This window comes from Canis lupus, chromosome 23, assembly GCF_011100685.1.
Source record: "Canis lupus familiaris isolate Mischka breed German Shepherd chromosome 23, alternate assembly UU_Cfam_GSD_1.0, whole genome shotgun sequence".
In the NCBI taxonomy this organism is placed as follows: Eukaryota; Metazoa; Chordata; class Mammalia; order Carnivora; family Canidae; genus Canis; species Canis lupus.
In genome coordinates this window covers 46,280,475-46,301,739 of record NC_049244.1, presented here as the reverse complement: position 1 = coordinate 46,301,739, position 21,265 = coordinate 46,280,475, and the positions used below count along the sequence as shown (strand labels likewise).

The window sequence follows — 21,265 nt, the reverse complement described above, 5'->3', positions numbered from 1 at the left end:
TGCTCTCCTAACTCCCTACAAGAAAGGAGGAAGACCTAGATTTCCTTTTAGCAGTTCCAGAGAAAAAGGAATCAAGAAGGGTAAGTTCAACTTTCCCAAACAGACGTGGGGAAGCAGGCTGAGCAACCTAGGGCCTGAGCCTACCTAAACACAACCTCACCAAAAGCAAACCTCAAGCTCATTGCAACTGCAGAGGTTGGTCACTTTTTTCTATTATCTTTCATGTTGTCTAAGTCCTAACACAAATTATGCAACCAAAAAAGAGGAAGCACATTTTCAAGAAGTGAGAACGGTTTCTGAATCCTAACCACACCACTTTATACAACTCTTTCTAATCAGAAGATTATAGTTTCATCATATTGGATCTTCAAATGTAATACTAATGCTATTGGTAATTATTGCTATTTATCATTAACACTTTTTAATATATTTACACAGTACTTTATAATTCTCAAAGTGCTCATATCCTTGAGGGGACAGATAAGTTGGCATAGAGCACTCGCCCTAACATGTAAAGGCACCGAAGCACAGAGCCTATGGGTAACTTGTTCAAGGTCACACAGCTGATCATTAGTACAACTCCACAGCTCCGACATGAATTCCAGAAATACATAAAGTGACTTGGCAGTCAAGAAAATAGTGGACCCTGGTAAAGAGTAAGCACAAAGATGAAACACTGCGTGCACATACACACACACGCGTTTTGATGCACACACAAATGCCAAAGCTATACTGTAAGAATTAAAATTTAATATTCAATAAAAATCAATTTAATGTTAAATATTTTAATGTTGAAAAATTATCCTAATGTTAAATTAACTGGATCTGCCCAGTTATTCTTTCTGGCAGATTATGAAAAGGTGACCAGTTGGAATTACAGGTTTGAAAAAGAACTTTTGTCTTACTCATAAAAGAGCACTGTAACCACAAAGCAACCGCTCGCTCACAACAAATCTTTCCATAGTTGAGTCAACATTCAACATAATTACCCCTAAATGGGCAACTCGGACATTCCTTCCAATGAAGTAGGTCACTAGAACATCCAGGACTCTCTGCCCTAAACACATGTCGCCCTCTAGTGGCATTCACCTCCCTGTTTCCCGGGTGAAGTCCCTCACTGGAGGCAACTGTGCTTTACAGAGCTGATAGCGTGATTTTACTCAAAAATATAAAACTTGCGGTGCCTGGGTGGCTCAGTCGAGTTAGCATCTGACCCTTGATCTCACTTCAGGTCTTGATATCGGAGACATGAGTTCGAGCCTCGCATTGAACTCGCCTAGCGTGGGGCTTACTTGAAAATATATATATATATATATATATATTTAGTATATATATTTTGATATGTAGTTTAACGTATTTTAATATATATGTTTTTATATTTTTAATATATGTAAGTTAAAAGTTAATTTCTGCGGTTGATAAGGCACTTGGATCATTTTCTCTTAAGGAGTGCTAATGAATAACTTAAGTCTCTGTTGGTGAATGGGGCATGTAATTCTGAAGGTTGATCGGTTCGTTCACTTGAGAGTTCTATAGTCAGGCTAATCACAAAACTCAAGCGGTTCTGGTGCACTTGCTAAAATGCTCACAAGGGAATAATGCAGTGTTTACGCAACACTTGGTGCAAGAAGCTTAGCAGAGCAAAAGGACATCTTGAATTTTAGTTACGCCTACTTTCTTCCCTGGTATCTCACTTCTATATATTAAAAGCCTTAACAGTCTTACAACTTTTTACCTAAGAAAGTCTTTATCACAAATAGACACCCTAAAAGAACAAAGTAACACTCTAACTTGTGTGAATAAGTGGAAAATTACAGACTTATAATCAGTATACTCTATGGAAGTACTAAAGCATCGCTATTGAGACTTCACAGCGAAGGAGAAAATATGCTCTGTCTGTACCTCACTCAACATTCTGACATTCTACTTGGCAGCAGTGAACTTGAACCTTATCTTTGAGAAGCAGGGTGACACCACAAATTATTCCAGAAAGAGGAATAACCTACAGCAGATTCACATCAGATTCGCCTAAGGGTGGGAGATAAGGAAAGGTTTGGGGTTATTGTTTCTCTGGTTTAATCTCTCCCTTCCACATAGGCATTCCCAAAGGCTAGTACAAAAATCAAAGATAATAGTAATCAGTTAACTAAGGTGTTCCTTAAATGCAGGTGCCATGTCTTAATATTTACCTCTTTGTTCCCAGTGCCTAACACAACCTGGATATACCAAAGGTGCTCTCCACTGTAAAAAGAAGACAGACAAGCTTGCTCATTCTCCTAAATTAAGGGTGAGAGTAAAAAACTGAAAAACCTTTGTTTATACAGCAGTTCAATCATGAAACAATCTAATCCAAGAAAGCATAGGATAATAATTGTCTGTGGTAGGGCAGCCCGGGTGGCCCAGCGGTTCAGCGCCTGCCTTCGGCCCAGCATGTGATCCTGGAGACCCGGGATCGAGTCCTACGTCGGGCTCCCTGCATGGAGCCTGCTCCTCCCTTTGCCTGTGTCTCTGCCTCTCTCTCTGTCATGAATAAATAAAAATCCATAAAATAATAAATAATAAAAATCTTTAAAAAAAAGATTTTATTTATTCATGAGAGACAAAAAGAGAGAGAGAGAGGGGCACAGAGACATAGGCAGAGGGAGGAGCAGGCAGGGAGCCCAATGTAGGACTGGATCCCAGGTCTCCAGGATCACACGCTGGGCTGAAGGCAGGCGCTGAACCGCTGGGCCACCCAGGGATCCCCAAATAAAATCTTTGAAAATAAAAAAATTGTCTGTGATAGTTAATTTTACTTGCGAATTTGGTTAGGCCACGGTACAGTTTTTTTGGTCAAATTCCAGTCTAGATGTTGCTGTGAAGGTTATTTTTTAAAATGTGGATAACATTTAAATCAGTTAACTCTGAGGAAAGCAGACTATCCTCCATAATATGAGTGGGCCTCACCCAATGAGTTGAAGGCCTTAAAAGAAAAGACAGGTCCCCAAGGAAGAAGGAAGAAGGAATTCTGCTTCTATACAGGCTTCAGACTCAAGACTGCTACGTCAACTGTTCCCAGGGTCCCCAGGCTGCTAGCCTGCCCTGCACATTTCAGATTTGCCTGCCCTCATAATCATGTGAGCCAATTCCTTAAAATAAATTGGAAAATTATGTTTACACACACACACACACACACACACAATTATGCATATGTGTGTGTGTATACATACATATGTGTGTATACTGGTTCCCCCTCTCCATATTGGTTCTGTTTCTCTGGAGAATCCTAATACATTGCATACAGATTTTGGCCAAAGGCAGGCGCCAAACCGCTGTGCCACCCAGGGATCCCCGCATACAGATTTTTCAAAGATAATGACTACAATATTCACTCACTGCTCTAAATATTAAAATACAATCCCTCTAAGTTAAAGCCAGAATGAAGTCTAATCACTAGATGGATACTCTGCTAGAACTAAAATGATAGGGGTGATAATAAGGGCCAAGAAAAATCTTTCCAACAAATACACCTAGGTTAATCAGCTCAATGGTCATTCCATTTTAATAATCTGGAGGGGTTTCAGTCCAACAATAAAATGATTTCAGGGTGTAGACACCTTCTAAGCTATTATACTTCACAGAAAAGGCTTTGCCAGAATGGAATGAATGAATGAATGAATGAATGAAGAAAGAAAGAAAGAAAGAAAGAAAGAAAGAAAGAAAGAAAGAAAGAAAGAAAGAAAGAAAGAAAGAAAGAAAGAAAGAAAGAAAGAAAGAAAAAATAGGTTGAGAAAATTAAAATGAAAAGAAGAAAAATATTAGCTACCTCTTGGTTATCTTTGTTTTGGTTTGCCCAGAAAATCTTATGATAAAGCGTCTCCATTGAATTGCTGGAATCCGTCCGGTCAAAACAATGTCGATCCAACACTTCCAACGTGTGCAAAACCCGACTAATGGTCACTCCTGGATGTGGAAATTAAGCAAGCATTTAAAGAGGTTAAACGAAGCCAGAACAGCATAGTACAAAATCATCAATATGTAGGGCAAAAGGGATTTTAAGGAAGTGTCATTCTCAGCATGTAAGAAATGCCAACAAAACCAAACCTGACGTTCTAGACAGCCAGGAGCTAAAGGGCACGGAATGAAGAATGCCTCAACAGTCACTAGGTGGCTCCGTCGAAAAGCACCCTTACTCAATATGGGGACGGATTTTGTAAGAATCAGAAACACGCCCTAAAGGCCAACATTCAGAAGCACTCCTTCTTCTCTTGTGTGCTGTACCTGCTGTTGACTCTTGGCACTTGTCAAAAGACCACCGAACTTCCACCGCACGGCCTCTTTGTTTTATCTGCTGTTCCACCTCATAAATCCTTGCCCGAACCTGAAAGATAATCGCTTCTAATTAACTTGTGCTTGGAAAGCCACGGTGGCTGTCTAAATCATGTCGGGTTCTCCCACGTGAGCACAGCATCCTACAATGAACCGCAATCCTGACTAACATCATAGCAAATTTAGCCTGTTGCCCAAGAAGCACATTTTAAAATTTACAAGTGGTGGCTCAATGCCAGTTGTCAATAACAAATGCTCCCAGAAAACTAACGCTTGCTTTATCACAAGTGAAAATTTCTGTAGGATTATCATATGGGAAAGTGAAAGCTCTAACGTATCCTTCTTGAGCCATTCTTCTATGTATGAAAATAAACCCCCCCCAAAAAAAAAACAAACAAACATACAAAAAAACAACCAGGCATGTTTTATTAAGAAAAATGCTTGGTAAAAAAACAGATTTTTATTGTCAACATTAGTCATGATCCTGCAGTTTAAGATTCTTAAGTCTCTGGACCAAATAACCCCACACTAATAAAACTAACTAGTAAAAACACAGTTATTAAATATCACAGAGTACCAACTAGGAGAGCCGCGGTCACGTATTAGAACCACCACCGTAACTACTGTCTGTCTGGGTAGCAGAACTCCGGAGGAACTGCCCCGCAAGAGGGAAAGAAGAAAAGGGGCAGCGTGATGGACATCTATGGTTCAGAGAGGCTACATACTTGCCCCAAGTTCTCCAGAGAGAAGGGGGAGCAGGGTTGGGACGAGCATCCGAGATGCTAAAACCTGCTTGGCCCCCATGTCATGATGCCCCTCAAGAATGAAAACACCCATCGAACCCCCGTAACGGAAAGCCTACCTGCTGATTGAAGGCCGTGTTCCCACCCGGCATGGGGAGGCTGGAAGGGGCCACCTGCAGCAGATCCAGGGGCGAGCCTGGGTTCGCGCTCTTATTGTCGTTTGTGGAATAGTTCCACACCAAGGCACTTGGGCAACAGAGAGTGACAGTCTGGAAATGGAGCAGGAAAATCTTGGTATTTAAAGGAATGGAAAAATATAACAGCTTCAAAGCAAAAAGGATGCCTTATCATAACCATACTAATAGTTTCCTATCAGTAAGTTTAGAATATGCACCGCTTACCCCATTCTCAACTTTTCAAATCCTAAGACAAAACTGAGTTATTAATTTGAGGGATGCCTGGGTGGCTCGGTCAGCTAAGTGTCTGACTTCAGCTCAGGTCATGATCTCAGGGTGGAGATGCATGGAGCCCCGAGTTGGTGCTCAGCAGGGAGTCTGCTTCTCCCTCCCCCTCTCCCACTGACCCTCCCCCTGCTCCTGCTCTCTCAAAAAAAATAAAATCTTTAAAAAACAAACAAAATTACTAATTTGAAAGGGAGTACAACTACTGAGAAAGTACTAAAAATTATAATTCATAAGCTAACATTTCAGCCCAGAAAAACCTAGGAAAGTTAACAAAAACACAATAATCATCACTGAAAAATGGTCACTTAAAACAATTTTTTCATGCAATTAGAAAAATGAGATGGAATTAGAATATGTTATTTCTAAGGTTTTAAAATCTAAGGAGGAACTTTTTTTTTTTTAATCTATGAAATAATCTCTGAGATAATGCAGTAAAATAAATGTTGGACAGGCAATAACCCTGGGCCAGCAGGTGACAAATTTCTATAAAAAGCCAGAACAATAAATGCTTTAAATTTTGCAGGTCACATATTCTATAATCTCTGCCACATATTCTTTTATTTTGCTTTAATAACTCACTGAAAATGTAAAATGTATTCTTAGCTCCTAGGCTGGATTTGGCCTCCAGGGTCTGTCAACCCCTACCTTAGACCCCTGAAGACGTTTCTTACTCAAGCAGTTTGCATGAAGCGCTTTCGATGACCACCTCACCCCTGGGTCACAGAAACACCCCGAGGTAGAAGTGTTCCTCCCTAAGTCTACCAAAGAGGAGCATGAGCCATGGTGGAGGTCAGTAGCTGATTTCAGCACGCGTGCCTGGAACCACTACACTAACCCTCCTGCCTCCTAAACGCAGATGAAACAGTAGGGCTCCAGTTTAATCAAGCACTTACCCTGTCCTGTACCCTGCCCTGCAAGCTTACAGTCATCGTAACCCCAGCTCTACGTGGTAATGAAGTAAGAACGGTCACCGTCCCCCTCACACCCAGGAAATGGAGGCTCAAGGTTCAAGTTAGTCAGTGGCAGAGCAGAGGCTAAAATCAGGCCTGCGATGATTTTGAAAAATAGGGTCCTAACCATCGTGCTGTGGTGCCCCTCAGCGATAGACTCTGTGAGCTTATTAGAGAGGGAATGTAGTATTTCTTTTTTTTTTTTTTTTCCAAATGCAAAATTGTTAAGAAAACTAGATTCTGAGGTCTAGCGGACATCTTGGTGGAAACCAGACAGCAGACGTGAAGAATGTCCAGTCCCTGAGCCCCACCTCCCCATCTCCTCCCTCCTGTGTGTGAGAAGGTGAGGGCTTCTCATCTCCTGTCCGTGAGGGTGCTCTTCCCAGTGTTCTGAATTCCAAAGCTGCCAACATCCAGGGCACTGACCTATCAACACTCTGCTGCTCCTGTTCTCACTCTCTACTAATTTACCCTCAGTGCAGAAAAAGTAAGTTTTTAAAATCTCCACTCACCTAACAGCAATCTCTCTCTTTCCTTCGCAGGCGTGTGTCTCAAAAGAACAGGTCGTATTAGTCCTCCCCACTCCTCACTGCTCCTCAACCCACCTTAATATGGCTTCTCACCCACTACTCAACCGATCATCAGTGACCACTCTCTTCTCAAAGACAATCCAGCCATCTTCTGACCAGACTTCCCCAATCTGCTGGGCACTGCCCACTATTAACTCCTTGTATAAACTTCTTGCAGCACCTAGAGAAGCAGCTCAACGTGGCAGTGACGAGTGTGGACTCCGGATCCAGAATGCTGGTGTGAATTCCAGCTTTGCCACTTGCCTGCGGCGTGACCTACACCATTTCATCACTAATGCTGCCACAGTAAGACCGGTTCCAATCTCAATAGGATGGTTCTGAGAACTGAATGACTTAATATAGGTTATAATTTACAACAGGGCTAAGAACACAATAAATGCTATTACTAGGCTTGTAACAGAATTCTATTCTTATTCTCTTGTCCTTGTCTCCATAACAAGACTCTCTTCTTTCTGGTCTCTCCAGGCTGGCCACATTTTCATGGTTGCCTCCATGAACTTCCCTTTGTCCACCTCTCAACCACTCAGGCCTGCCGGGTCCGCTGGTCGCCTCTTACTGCTAACTCTTTGGGTAATCTGACCGCCTCCGGGGATTTAGGTCAGCCAAGTTGCCGAGTAGTTCAAATCCACACATGGGCCCAGCTGTTTCCTCAACTTCAGAATGAGACATGTAACAGCCTCTTGAACATATCCATTTAGTGATGCAAAGGAATAAAATAATCCAACACAGTCCAAAAGCAAACTTACCCACACTCTCCCAAACTGACTTCTTAGCCTTGTGTCTCTCTTTCCCCTACTTCGCCACTCCCACAAATCTTCCCTCTATTGTGGCCAAAACAAATCTAACTAAACCGCACAACTGAACATGTCATTTCCCCGGCCTCAAACCCTCCAATGGTGTCCTAATCCTAAGACACACAGGGAGCCTTCTAGGGCCTGACCCCCCACAGGCTTTGTACCTTATGTTCCATTAATTCCAACCTGCACGCACAATGACTGATAGGCCCTCTGGCCCTTTTCTCGTGTTGTTCCCTCTGCCAGCCATTTTTAACATTTTCTTTTAAATGTTTAAGCACTATATAGCCTCATATATAAGCACGATATAACCTCCTGTTATAAGCCTGTCCTCTCCACAAGACAGGAAACACTACCAGAGTGGAGAATGTATCTTTATGGCCAGCCTTGCCCCAAAACCCCTTAGTAAAGAGCAGGACACATTAAGAGCCCAGGCAACGTGACCTGAACACTAACCTGCAAGCTCCACAGGACAGGGCTGTACCTCATTCCTGACAGTACCAGCCCAGTGGTTTACATGCTCCTGGATGTTCAAGGACCACGCAAGCAGTGATGCAGGGCAAATGAAGAGAGCCTGATAAATTACCTGGACTTTAAAGAAACAGAGAGGGATGGCAACCAACTTCAGATGTGGACTGTGGGAGCTACAGAATGCTGCATGGAGGAATGGTCTTCCAGAAGAAAAGTAATCCAGCAGACTTACTCCCTGGATTCCCTAAAGGATTTTTATCATGGAACTGCTGCGTGGCATCATACAGGACAACTACGATAACTTTCTCCTAGACAGAAGCAACAGGTCTTCACTCAGCTTGATCCAACACAGAGAAAATGAAACATGAAATTTCAATCTGCAAATCTCGTGGGTGAGGAAGAAACCGGAACTGGAGTGTGACGTGAAAGCTGATGGTCCAATTCTCAACCCGGTGGTTTCCTACACCGCATTTTAACATTAAGTAGCAAGGGCCAGGGACTTACCTGCAACATACAACTAAGTCCATAAACCAGAGGGCCGTGCTGTGCACAGGAGAGGAAGTCTGAGAAGGCCAGCTGCACAGGGCTCATGACAGGGCCAGGGGGGCCAGGGCTGGGGGCCCCGATGCTCGAGCTGTTTGGTCCTATCATCATGTGGGGCGAGTGGGCAGCCAGGAGGCTGGGGCTATCGCTCAGCAGCAAGGCAAGACGCCGGGCACAGAAGTAGGCAAGACGACGAGACAGGTAAGCCGACTGAACAAACTCATCCGAATACTGAGAAGCAAAAGGACACCAGGCTTCAGTTAGGTCTGATATTATTCAGTGAAACAACTATGTTAACACAGACTTTTTTCATTAATAGGGGGTGGGGGGAAAAAAAAAACCTTCTAAAGTACTGTAGAAACCAGTGCCATCAACCAGAACCACATGCAAGCCACATATTTAAAGTTTCCAAAAACCATTAAAAAAGTAACAGGGAATATGAAATTAATAATGTATTTTATTTAGTCTATTATATTCAAAATGCCATCATTTCAATAGGTAATCAATACCAAAAGATTTAATTAGATTTTATACACTTTTTCCTGAACTAAATCTGAAATCTGGTGTGCATTTTATACTTAGAGCACATCTCAAGTTGCACCTGTCACATTTTAAGGGCACAAAAGCCATATGTGGCTAGTGGCTACTCTAATGGACATGGACACAGACCATCACAGGGAGCACACATGGAATGCTAGTGTGGTGTAGTCCCCAGCAGAGCACTAGGGAGAGGAAGAAAATCGAACAGTGCTTCAATTATCAAATTCATACACTAACATTCCAAAAAAACTTTGGGTTTTTTTTTTTTCCTAATAAATTTTATTCAAATAACCTAAATTTTAAGATCTTAGAGCAATCATTAAAACAAGAAGTTCCCAGCCCCAGGGACTCAAAGAACATCAAAAGAATAAAGAAGACCCTCTAATCCTTAAAAAAAAAAAAAAAAAAGATGATTTGTTTTCACAGAAATCTGTGTGAATCAGGGGAGACAGTAATTAAAGAGCTGTCTGCTTAGCTCAGTGACGGAAGCAATCAGTGGAGGTAAGAATACTTTAGAAGGACATGTGGTTAAAAACTCCGAACATGGCTAACATAAATGATTGCCTCTTGATCACATGTTGTAGCATCAAGACATTTTTCCCTTCTATTCCAGAAAGAACTGTTTTCCTCTTTCACATCAACGTACTTAACCATCCTTTTCAGACTCATTTCCCACCCATAAAAACCAGCGGGCTCATGGTCACACATACTATACCTGCAGCATTAGTGGTAACAAGAGTTTAAGAAGGTCATCATCCATTGGTCTGATCTTTTCTAAAACATCCAAGATCCACGTCAGATATTCATGTTTTTCTAGCATTCCTTCCTTCAATGAACAAACAAAAAGTTACACCGATAATGTTAAAAAGCAAAACCAATTAACATTCTAAAAAGAGCCCGATTACTCTTACTCTTATGCTTAAGTGTAATTTTGCTAGTAGTATTTTTGCTGTTGTAGTAAAATATGGTCTCCTGAATCACGGTCCACGTTCTAAACAAAACAAAGACCCGGTGTGATTCTGTATGGTTGGTTTGGGGTGGGGGGTTTGGGGTGAGGAGTTTCTGTTGTTTTCATTTTTTTGGTAATCTGCTTCATTCTAAACTGAAAAAAGTTAATTCCTACAAGGAAGGAAATTCAAAGTTTTCAGACTACCAGGACATGTCAAGTGTCTGGCTGGATTTCAGGGGAGTATGAACTTATAGGAGAAAACTTATTCAATGGTGCTAATTATAAAGAACAAAAGCCCCCATCACACCATCACCTCAGCAAGCAGTGGAAAATCCCAGCAGATCAAATACCTTCCTATTATCCCTGCCTCCATCCTAAAATTAACTTCAGATACTATGACCTATGTATTAAATATAACCTTAAACATCAACATAATGGCCTGATTAATCATTAACACAAAAATGAAAAAAAAAATAAAAAAAAGAAATGAAAAAAATGTCTAATAAAATAATGTATACATATTCCAACATAACTACATTAAAAATAACAACACATCTCATATTTCCAAAATGGTCGACAGGGGTGGTGATATAAGCACCATTGATATTTTCATCTATTACCCTCATGTTAACACACATGCATTCATATAAATACACAATTCCTCTATGACATTCTACGCATGTACGTGTTCAACGTCACATTAGAGTTTTATGTTTTGATTCACATCACAATTCACAAACTAGGAACAAAAATGACAGGTCTTCTGGGAAAGGCACTTATGTTCTTATAATCGTCTTGATAACAACCTCAGTGGTTACCAAGAACTCCTACTTTATTCCTAGCAACATCTTCACACCTATTTATCACCATTGCTCCACTACAACCATCATCAACTATCTGTGTGAAACTACGCTGATCAATAATAGCTCCAGTACTAAAAAGATTACAGTGACACCACATTGACATGATATCAAGGTATCTACTTGTTGTTCATTCCTAATTTTTAAAATGCTTAAAATCAAAGAGTTAACAGGTCACAGAAAAAGTACAGTTTAAAATTTTAAGACCTATGAGCTTTGAGTTAATAAATTAAGAAAACAGAATTTTGTAATTCAGGGAGAAGACATGGCAAATCCAAGGTCTAAAAAAAAATAAGTCTTCACAAACCTGACTTTCTTTTTTTTTTTTTTTTTTTTTAAAGATTTTATTTACTTATTTACGAGAGACACAGAGAGCAAGAGAGGCAGAGACACAGGCAGAGGGAGAAGCAGGCTCCATGCAGGGAGCCTGACGTGGGACTCGATCCCAGGACTCCAGGATCATGCTCTGGGCCAAAAGCAGGTGCTAAACCCGCTGAGCCACTCAGAGATCCCCAAACCTGACTTTCAACAGTTACATAACATCTATCCTCAGGATGTTTTTGAGGATGTACCCATACCCTTATTCCTGCGCATGTGTCCATTAGTGTATATACTAAGTCAGTTTCATGTTTCAGACTATGGCCAATTTATAAGAAACTTTTAAATTTCAACATTAGGGATCCCTGGGTGGCTCAGCAGTTTAGCACCTGCCTTCAGCCCAGGGTGTGATCCTAGAGTCCCGGGATCGAGTCCCACATCAGGCTCCCTGCATGGAGCCTGCTTCTCCTTCTACCTATTTCTCTGCTTCTCTCTCTCTCTGTGTCTCATATGAATGAATGAATGAATGAATGAATGAATGAATGAATGAATGAATAAATAATAAAAAATAAATTTCAACATTAATGTCCCAATTAAATTCATCTCTTTAGGACTTAACTGCTTCCCATACATAAAGCAGATGCTAATTTCAGGGCTCCCAGTACATGAAGTAGTCCTTCCAAAAATATTAAGCATGCTGAGAGACCCTTTTTCAAAGATGAAGACGAAATCCTCAGCTCAGTAAAAGTCTCAAAGGCTCAGGGTAAGGCACAAGGGTAGTCCTCTGCTAAGTGGAACTAGGATTTGTAAGCGTGGTTTTAACTGGCTTAAAACCAACAATGCTACTTCCCAAGGAACCAGGCTCTTCCCTAGTTTGAGCTCTTAGAAGTCACCTACAACCTGGAAATTATAAAGCTCTACAGGGAAAATCAAGAAGCCACATGTCCTTTTTACCCCCTTCCTCTCTGATCAAGATATTAGGCAGTGAAAGTCTCTGCAGGTCCTACAACTTCAGCAGAATAAACTCCTCTCTCCTGCTTCCCCTCTAGGAATAGGACAGGCAAATAGCAGCACACGCGCCCTCTTCTGGCCAATATGATTTACATCTGCTTGTCCAGAGAGCATCCGTCACTGCTCCGTGGCCCCTTACTCATCCTCCTCACTTGCCCTTTATACAGCCGCTGAACCAAATTCAGATGACCCTTCTATGGAGAAACTAAGCCCTATAGAGATCTAGGACACAAGAAACACCAACACAAATATCTTTTTAAATAAATGTATCCAATTTTTGAAAAATAAAAGGTTTAGAAAGGATATTCAAAAGAGAAATTAAAAAAAAAAAAAACCTGGGACACCTGGGTGGCTCAGCAGTTGGGCGGATGCCTTTGGCTTGGGGCGTGATCCTGGAGTCTCGGATCGAGCCCACATCGGGCTCCCTGAAGGGATTCTGCTTCTCCCCCTGCCTGTGTCTCTGCCTCTCTCTGTGTGTTTCTCATGAATAAATAAATAAAATATTAAAAAATAAATAAATAAAAAGAACTTGCTCTCTTCTTAAAAACATGCTGGACACCCTTGAGTTTCCTGAGGAGGTTACCTGGAACATGTGAAATGCCAGCTTCTCATTATACTCCCATTGTTTCATGGCTTGCTCTACATCCGGTGGCACAGGCACAGGACCGTCACCTGTGCTGGAAGCCATGTGGTAAAAGTCGGAAATCTTGGCCAACTGCTCTCGAAGATATCTGGTAGATATTTGTGTCCACTCTGCATTAAAAAAAAAAAAAAAAAAAAAAAACTAAATTTCCAGAAACAATGGATATAAGAATTAACATTTTCTCCCCCACTTTCTGATTATCTTAAAGATGTACATATACAACAAACGTCTATTACATCAAAGTGGTTCTGGCATGCACAAGCATTGTACAAAAAAAAAGCACACCCACCCCAGTAATGCAATGTGGAAAGCCCTACACACCCAGCAGGAATGTTGACCAGCTCTTAGGTGGGAAAGGCAGCTCTTCCCGGGTGTCTCTGTGACCCCTAACGTAGGAGGAGAGATGCCTGCACTTTGAGTTATGTACATTTAGTGATGCTCCATGTTATGCTAACAGTCAGCCTAAAAAATATCAAATCCACAAGCAGGAAACAGAACAGAGGAGGTGAGTACCTCAAGAAATCTCAATTCTACTCCAAAAGAATTCAAAATCCTCCAGATGCAACTCTCTTAGGGTAAATGTCTCTGGCTCCAAGTCAGATTTCAAACATGCCTAACTAAGATCTGTTCCATTTTTGTCAGTCATAAGAGGACCGGAATCCACCATGGCCCTGACAGCATTCTGACCTGCACTCCCCCTCCCCACAGCCTCCGGAAACACGAGCGAGGCCGCCTCTCTGACAACTGACAACCATCTGGACCTTCAGTTATTCTGCTCTCCTCAACCAACACAAGATGCCTCAGAACTCAATCAGGAAGAGTAGTGAGCAACAAAAGGTAGGAGACTGGAAAGGAAATAGAAAAAGTACCATTACAAAAAAAAAAGAAAGAAAGAAAGAAAGAAAGAAAAAATCACTAAAATTATTCAAAAATGTCTGCCAGAGGGGCACAAATTAAATCAGTGTGTTGCCTCTGGCAACCGTGAGAGATGTGATGCCAACTTTAGCCCATTCTGTGGATAAAAATGTAATAATTGCATGCTCACAGCCAAATTTCCCCAAGGATTAGCGAAACTGCATTTCAGAAGAAACCACCCTACTGAAACGTTACCACACAATGCTGTTTTCCCATTATCCTGGCAATTGGCTCTCCCGCCTTATTTTTAAAGGAACCTATTTTGACAAAAGTAAGAGCAGAAACTCCACATCTGCTGAGGATTGAGGATTTTTATTTTTTAAGTACTGTTAAAAGTACTTGACAACAGTACCCAGAGAAAACTGTTAAGTCCTGGTCTGAACCACTTGTTCTCATTGTGTCTTATTTAAAATCAAAATTCAAAGGCACATGTTAAAGTCTTTATAAGCCAATGCAAAAAGATGAACAGATACTTAGGTCAACATTCTGTTCCTACTCTAGTATTTCTGCAGAAAGCACCACCAATAACAGATATTATCATTAAAATTCATCTATTGCCATTAAAAACATGACAGTAAATTATCAGTGTTATCATCTTCTGGTGCCCCCATTACGGACTAATAGTCTCATGACACTCGTTTAACAAAACAAAATGCCAACCATCAGATGGGACAAGTTTAGCTTAGCTATAATAAGCAAAAACAAAAATAACAAGGATCCAAATCCTAGCTTTTGTGTGCCAAGCCTTGCTATTAACTCCCTCTCAGTATGGTACCATCCTCAATACCCCCACAGAATATTTGAGCCTCAGGAGCTAAAAATAACACACATATTCACACACACCCCTACTCTGTCCAGGGTGTATTTTCCTTTTAAGACTGTTTTTTAAAATGTGGAAGAAATATACAGAAAATACATAATGCAGTATGAAAAGAAAAACATCTATAATACTTTCACCCATAATTAAATATTTTAATATTTATCTTTCCAGGGTTTTTTTTTTTTTTTCCTTTTTATGTGCTGGAATGTTTATATAAACATAAGCATTTCTTCAAAAAAAAAATATGCTGAATAGGACATTCCACAATCTGAATGCCTTTTGGGATTCAAACGGAATGCAAATGTAGCCCTCTTAGTAGTGTGTTTTAACTTTAAATGTATTTAACTGGCATTGAGTTATCAAATCAAAGAGATTTCTGAGGTCTGGGACATAAGACAGTCCAGAGAGGATTAGTATAAAAAATTAGGATGCACACACAATCTTAATTAAAAATTAAAAACAGAAAATAACAAATGGCCACCTGTCCTCTACCCCTCAAAACTATTCGGATTCCCTGGCCCCTCTCATGCTTAGTTAGGACTGGTCTGGAGGAAGGGGCCCAGTTTCAGGTGATAAAAAGAAAATGGGAATGGATAAAAAAAAACAAAGGGAAGATGGTGAGGTAGAGGGGGATAGTCAAAGGTAGAAAAGATACAGACAGGGATCAAGGAGGCCACTCTGAAAGTACAGGAGCTCTCAAGTGAAGCAGCTCTGAGGATAGGTCACATCATTCGTAGTTTGTTGATACTGGGAACTTCAGCATGCAGCCAGATTTTTAGAAAGCTGATGCACATAAACATCACTGAGAGCGGTGTCAGGGGCCAGGACTGAAAAGAATGACTGGTCCCTTTGACAACATTCCCCCTTGGCCTCCCTGAATCCTATGGCCACTACTGCTTCTTTGTCAATCCCAAACCCCCAAGACAGAGGGGTTTCAGATATCACGCAGCTCACCCTATCATTTTATAGATCCAGGCACAGCCGACTTATGCCAGGCCACACAGCTAAACCAGAAGTGCACCATCAGGTGTGAGATGCCCCACTCTAGTACATGAAAACACACAGATCAATAAACACCTGCAGGTGAGAACAAAAAGGTGCCAAGTTACATTAACAATGATCCTCCTGGGCCTGGAATACCTTGCCGTATATATATATTTTTTTTTTCTTTTTGGAATACCTGCGGTATTAAAAAGAAAACTGGGAGCCCAAGAGAGCAGTAACATCCACCCTGGGGGCAAACACAAAACATACTAAGTGCAGCAAGGCTCAAGGAGAAGGTATCCTGGCAGGGAGACATTGGTAGAGAAGGAACAGTTAGTCGTTTGTGGTTTTGGTAGAATGAACTTTGGAACAGGATGGACCTGGGTGCAAATTCCCAATCTCCTACTAGGCTGTATGATGTGCTAGATAGTTTCTGCTAAGTCTCAATTTCCTCCTCTGCAATAGGAACCAATAATACACACACACACACACACACACACACACACACACACAGAGTTACTGTAAGGGGTTATTTAGCATGATGCATGCTATGCAGAAATTGATCAATATGTGGTAGCTATCATCACCATTATTGGGGTGAAAAGCTGTTTGAAAGGAAACTAAAGGTTAGACTTCGTCAAAGGACTGCATCTGTTGTCACTGCCGTTAAGACCCTGTCTCTGCTGCAGCTGAGTTGCCAATGCCTAACATGCTCTGGGTAAGTATTTATGAAACCAATCAATATCAGTTTCATGGTTCCAAAACCTCCAACGGCTCAGCAATCCTTTAAGAATTAAACCCAAACTCCTTGTCTAGGACCTAAAATCATTTTGAATACTACCTACCACTAAGTAGCTACAGTTGCTTTCTCTCTGACTCTCAGGCCTATAAAATGCTCTTTATCGACAACACCTTCTCTACTCACCTATGTTCACTTGTGGGAATTTTTCTGAACCCAATTCAAATGTCAAATCAAACACATAGCCTTTCTAGTCTCTGGACACCAACCCCCCACCTAAATGGCATCCCTCTCTGTTCTCTAGTCTCCATAAAACTAGGCCTTACTTGGTCAACGTCTAAGTATTGAGTTGAATCAATACACTCTAAGGTGCTCCCAAAATAATCACTAAATCAAGTCATTCCTCAATTACTCTGCCTCTCAAATCTTCTTACAAAAATCTTTGCCTTCTAGTTTAAACTCATCACTGCTTACACCTAGTTTTCAAACACCATATAGGAAAATGCCAAGCTCCCTCTCTAGCACGCTCTGTCTTTATTACAGCCAATGTGACTAGAAGCAACTGCTAGTCAATGCACGACAAAAGACCTATGCAAATATACTGGACTTTCAATTCTCTTTAATAAACTTCCAGTAGATATATGTGTGTCCTTTAATTTTGTGAGGCTCATTTTCCTGGCCAAATTCTTTTCCCTGATATCAAATTAAGCAGGAACTCACTCTCTAAAATAAACCCAACAGAGATCGTTTTAAGATCTCCACCAATCCCAGAGAGTAAGGTATACATTTTTAAGGTGATCCACTTGACAAAGAACTTTAGTGAAACATGACAGTCTCCTTAAAGGAGAAACCTATAACCTAAAAAATTCTTCCTGTGGCTACACCACTATAATTGAAGCTCCTGCCTCTCCACAGGGAGAACAAGCCTGCATCTCAAACTGTAAGATGTACAAGATTTAATCAGCCTGACTTCAGGTGCAGACTGAAGGATGGGGGAGGGACAGACTCAGTGCATGCAAGACACAGCACATTCCACTTCTAAATACTCAGTAAGAATGATTTTAAGATTCTCCACCATTCTTTTTGTTGTTGTTGTTAAAATGCTTTCTTGATCAAAGGATGCCATCAATAAAGAGAAAAGACATCCTACGAATTGAGAGACAATATTTGCAAATCACGTATCTGGTAAGAGACTTGGATCTAGAATATATGAACTATTACAACTTGTAATGAACTATTACAACCTGATAATAAAAAACGGGCAAAGAATCCGAACAGGCAATTCTCCAGGAAGACAAACAAAATGGCCAATAAGCAGATGAAAAGATGTTGAACATCATTAGTTACCAGGAAAATGCAAATCAAAACCACAATGAGATACCACTAGGGCAGGTATAAACAAAAAGGTAAGTAGTAACAGTAGTCGTGAGGATGTGTATAAATTAGAATCTTCGTGCACTACTGGTGGGAATGTAAAATGATATAGCCACTGTGGAAAACAGTTTGGTATTTCCTCAAAAGGTTAAATGTAGATAGAGTTACCATAAAACCCCTCAATTCCCAAAAGAAGTGAAAGCACATGTCCACACAAAGATTTATAAACCAAGGTTCATAGCAGCATGATGCGCAATAGCCAAAAAGTGAAAGCAATCCAAACGTCCGTCAACTGGTGAATGGATAAATAAAATATGTCCTTTGCGTACAAAGGAATACCATTCGGTCAGGAGAAGGAATGAATGGAACTATTGACATAAAACCCCAGCATGGATGAATCTTGAAAACATTATGCTAATTGAAAGAAGGCAGTTTCAAAGAACCACATATTTTATGATTTCATTTGTATGAAATGTTGAGAATAGGCAAATCTAGAGGGCTATTTTAGATTGCCTAAAGCAGAGGGGAAGTTAGGGTAAATGGGGAATGACTGCTAATGGGTACAGGATTTCTTTCAAGGGTGATAAAAATGTTCCAAAATGTGGCCATGCCAAGAATACACAATAGGGAAAAGACAGTCTCTTCAATAAATGGTCTGGTAAAACGGGACAGCTACATGCAAAAGAATGAAACTACAACACTTCTAACAGTACAGACCAAAATAAAAACTCAAAGTGGATTAAGGACCTAAATATGTGACCTAAAACCATAAAACCCTTAGAAGAGAGCACAGGCAATGATTTCTTTGACATTGGCTGTAGCAACATTTTTCTAGACAGGTTCCCTGAGGCAAGGGAAACAAAAGTAAAAATAAACTACTGAGACCTCATCAAAATAAAAAGCTTCTGCACAGCAAAGGAAACCATCAACAAATCAAAAAGACAACCTATGGAAAGAGAGAAGACATTTGCAAATGACATATCTGACAAAGGGGCAGTATCCCAAAGATGAAAAAAACGGATACACAACCCAACACGAAGTAAAACAAAAAATCTGATTAAAAAATGGGCAGAGAAGCTTAATAGACACTTCCCCCAGAGAAGACATACAGAGGGCCAGCAGACACAGGAAAAGATGCTCAACATCCCTCATCATTAAGGACATGCAAATCAAGACAGTAAGATATCATCTCACATCTGTCAGAATGGCTGGAATCTAAAACACAAGAAACAGGGACACCTGGATAGCTCAGCGGTTTAGCGCCTGCCTTTGGCCCAGGGCGGGAACCCCAGGGTTCCAGGATCGAGTCCCACATCGGGCTCCCTGCATGGAGCTTGCTTCTCCCTCCGCCTGTATCTCTGCCTCTCTCTCTGTATCTCTCATGAATAAATAAAATCTTAAAAAAGAAAAAAAAAAAAAGAAAGAAAGAAAACAAGAAACAAGTGTTGGCAAGGAGATAAAGGGACACTTGTGCACTGTTGGTGAGAATACAAATTGATGCAGCCTAGAAAACAGAAAAACTCTAGAAAACAGTATGAAGATTCCTCAAAAAATTAAAAATAGAATTACCATACAATCCGGTAATTCCACTACTGGGTATTTACCTAAAGAATACAAAAACACTAATTCGAAAAAATATATGCACCCCTACGTTTACTGCAGCATTATTCACAATAGACAAATTATGGAAGCAACCCAAGTGCCCATCAAGAGATGAACGGGGGACACCATCTGGCTCAGTGATGGAGTGTCTGCCTTTGGCTCAGGGCGTGACCTCGGGGTTCCGGGATCAAGTCCCGCATCAGCTCCCCGCAGGGAGCCTGCTTCTCCCTCTGCCTGTGTCTCTGCCTCTCTCTCTGTGTCTCTCATGAATAAATGAATAAAATCTTTAAAAAAAAGAGATATGAATAGATGAAGAAGATGTTGTACAAATATATACAATGGGCTATTACACAGCTATAAATGTAGCAGTTTAGATCTTGCCAACATGGATGGACTTGAAGGGTATAATGGTAAAGTGAAGACTGAGACAGTCAAATACCCTATGATTTCACACAGGTATGAATCTAAAAGAAAAAAAAAAAAAACAAATGAATAACAAAAAGCAGAATCAGACCTATGAATGCAGAAAACAAAAAGATAGTTGCCAGAGGGAAGGGGTTGGGGGGTTGGGCAAAACAGGAGAAGGGAAGGGGGAGGTACAGGTTTCAAGTTATGGAAGGAATGAGTCATGGGAATAAAAGGTACAGCACAGGGAATACAGTCAATCATATTATCACCGCGAAATACAGTGACAGATGGTAGCTCCATGTGTGATGAGCATAACGTATACAGATGTCGAATCCCTGTTGTACACCTGAAACTCATGTAACACTGTATGTGCATTATATTCAAAAAAATTAATATTTTTATAAATTTATTTTTTATTGGTGTTCAATTTGCCAACATACAGAATAACACCCAGTGCTCATCCTGTCAAGTGCCCCCCTCAGTGCCCGCCACCCAGTCACCCCCCTACCCCCCACCCTCCTCCCCTTCAACCATTTTTTAAGTAATCTCTATACTCAACATGGGGCTCGAACTCACAACCCCAAGATCAAGAGTCTCATGCTCCACCCACTTAAGCTAACCAAACACCTTCAAATAAAAATTTAATAAAAACTAAAAAGCAAAATATGGCTACAATCTTACAACTCTGAATATACACTTTTTTTTTAATTTTTATTTATTTATGATAGTCACAGAGAGAGAGAGAGAGAGGCAGAGACACAGGCAGAGGGAGAAGCAGGCTCCATGCACCGGGAGCCCGATGTGGGATTCGATCCCGGGTCTCCAGGATCGCGCCCTGGGCCAAAGGCAGGCACCAAACAGCTGCGCCACCCAGGGATCCCTGAATATACACTTTAAATGAGTTGTACACTGGGACGCCTGGGTGGCTCAGCGGTTGAGCATCTGCCTTCAGCTCAGGGTGTGGTCCCGGAGTCCCGGGATCCAGTCCCTTGTCGGGCTCCCTGCAGGGAGCCTGCTTCTCCCTCTGCCTGTGTCTCTGCCTCTCTGTCTCTCATGAATAAATCATTTTTAGGGCAGCCCGGGTGGCTCAGTAGTTTAGCGCCTGCCTTCATCCCAGAGCGCGACCCTGGAGACCCCGGATTGAGTCCCACGTCAGGCTCCCTGCATGGAGCCTGCTTCTCCTTCCACCTGTGCCTCTGCTTCTCTCTCTGTCTCCTGTGTATTCTCATGAACAAATAA

General features: G+C 41.2%; 1 protein-coding gene across 6 annotated transcripts in view; it reads right to left on the bottom strand.

The window, feature by feature from the left end:
- The window catches only part of MED12L (mediator complex subunit 12L), a 319,956-nt gene that overhangs the window by 242,075 nt on the left and 56,616 nt on the right, over positions 1-21,265 (bottom strand). For all 6 annotated transcript variants that reach the window (XM_038571215.1, XM_038571217.1, XM_038571216.1 and 3 more), the window contains exons 5-10: positions 13,125-13,294; positions 10,119-10,229; positions 8,825-9,094; positions 5,171-5,320; positions 4,261-4,360; positions 3,806-3,942 (exon numbers count right to left, since the gene is read on the bottom strand). In XM_038571215.1, coding sequence (XP_038427143.1) covers positions 3,806-3,942; positions 4,261-4,360; positions 5,171-5,320; positions 8,825-9,094; positions 10,119-10,229; positions 13,125-13,294 — 938 coding nt within the window. The remainder of the gene's footprint in view (positions 1-3,805; positions 3,943-4,260; positions 4,361-5,170; positions 5,321-8,824; positions 9,095-10,118; positions 10,230-13,124; positions 13,295-21,265) is intronic.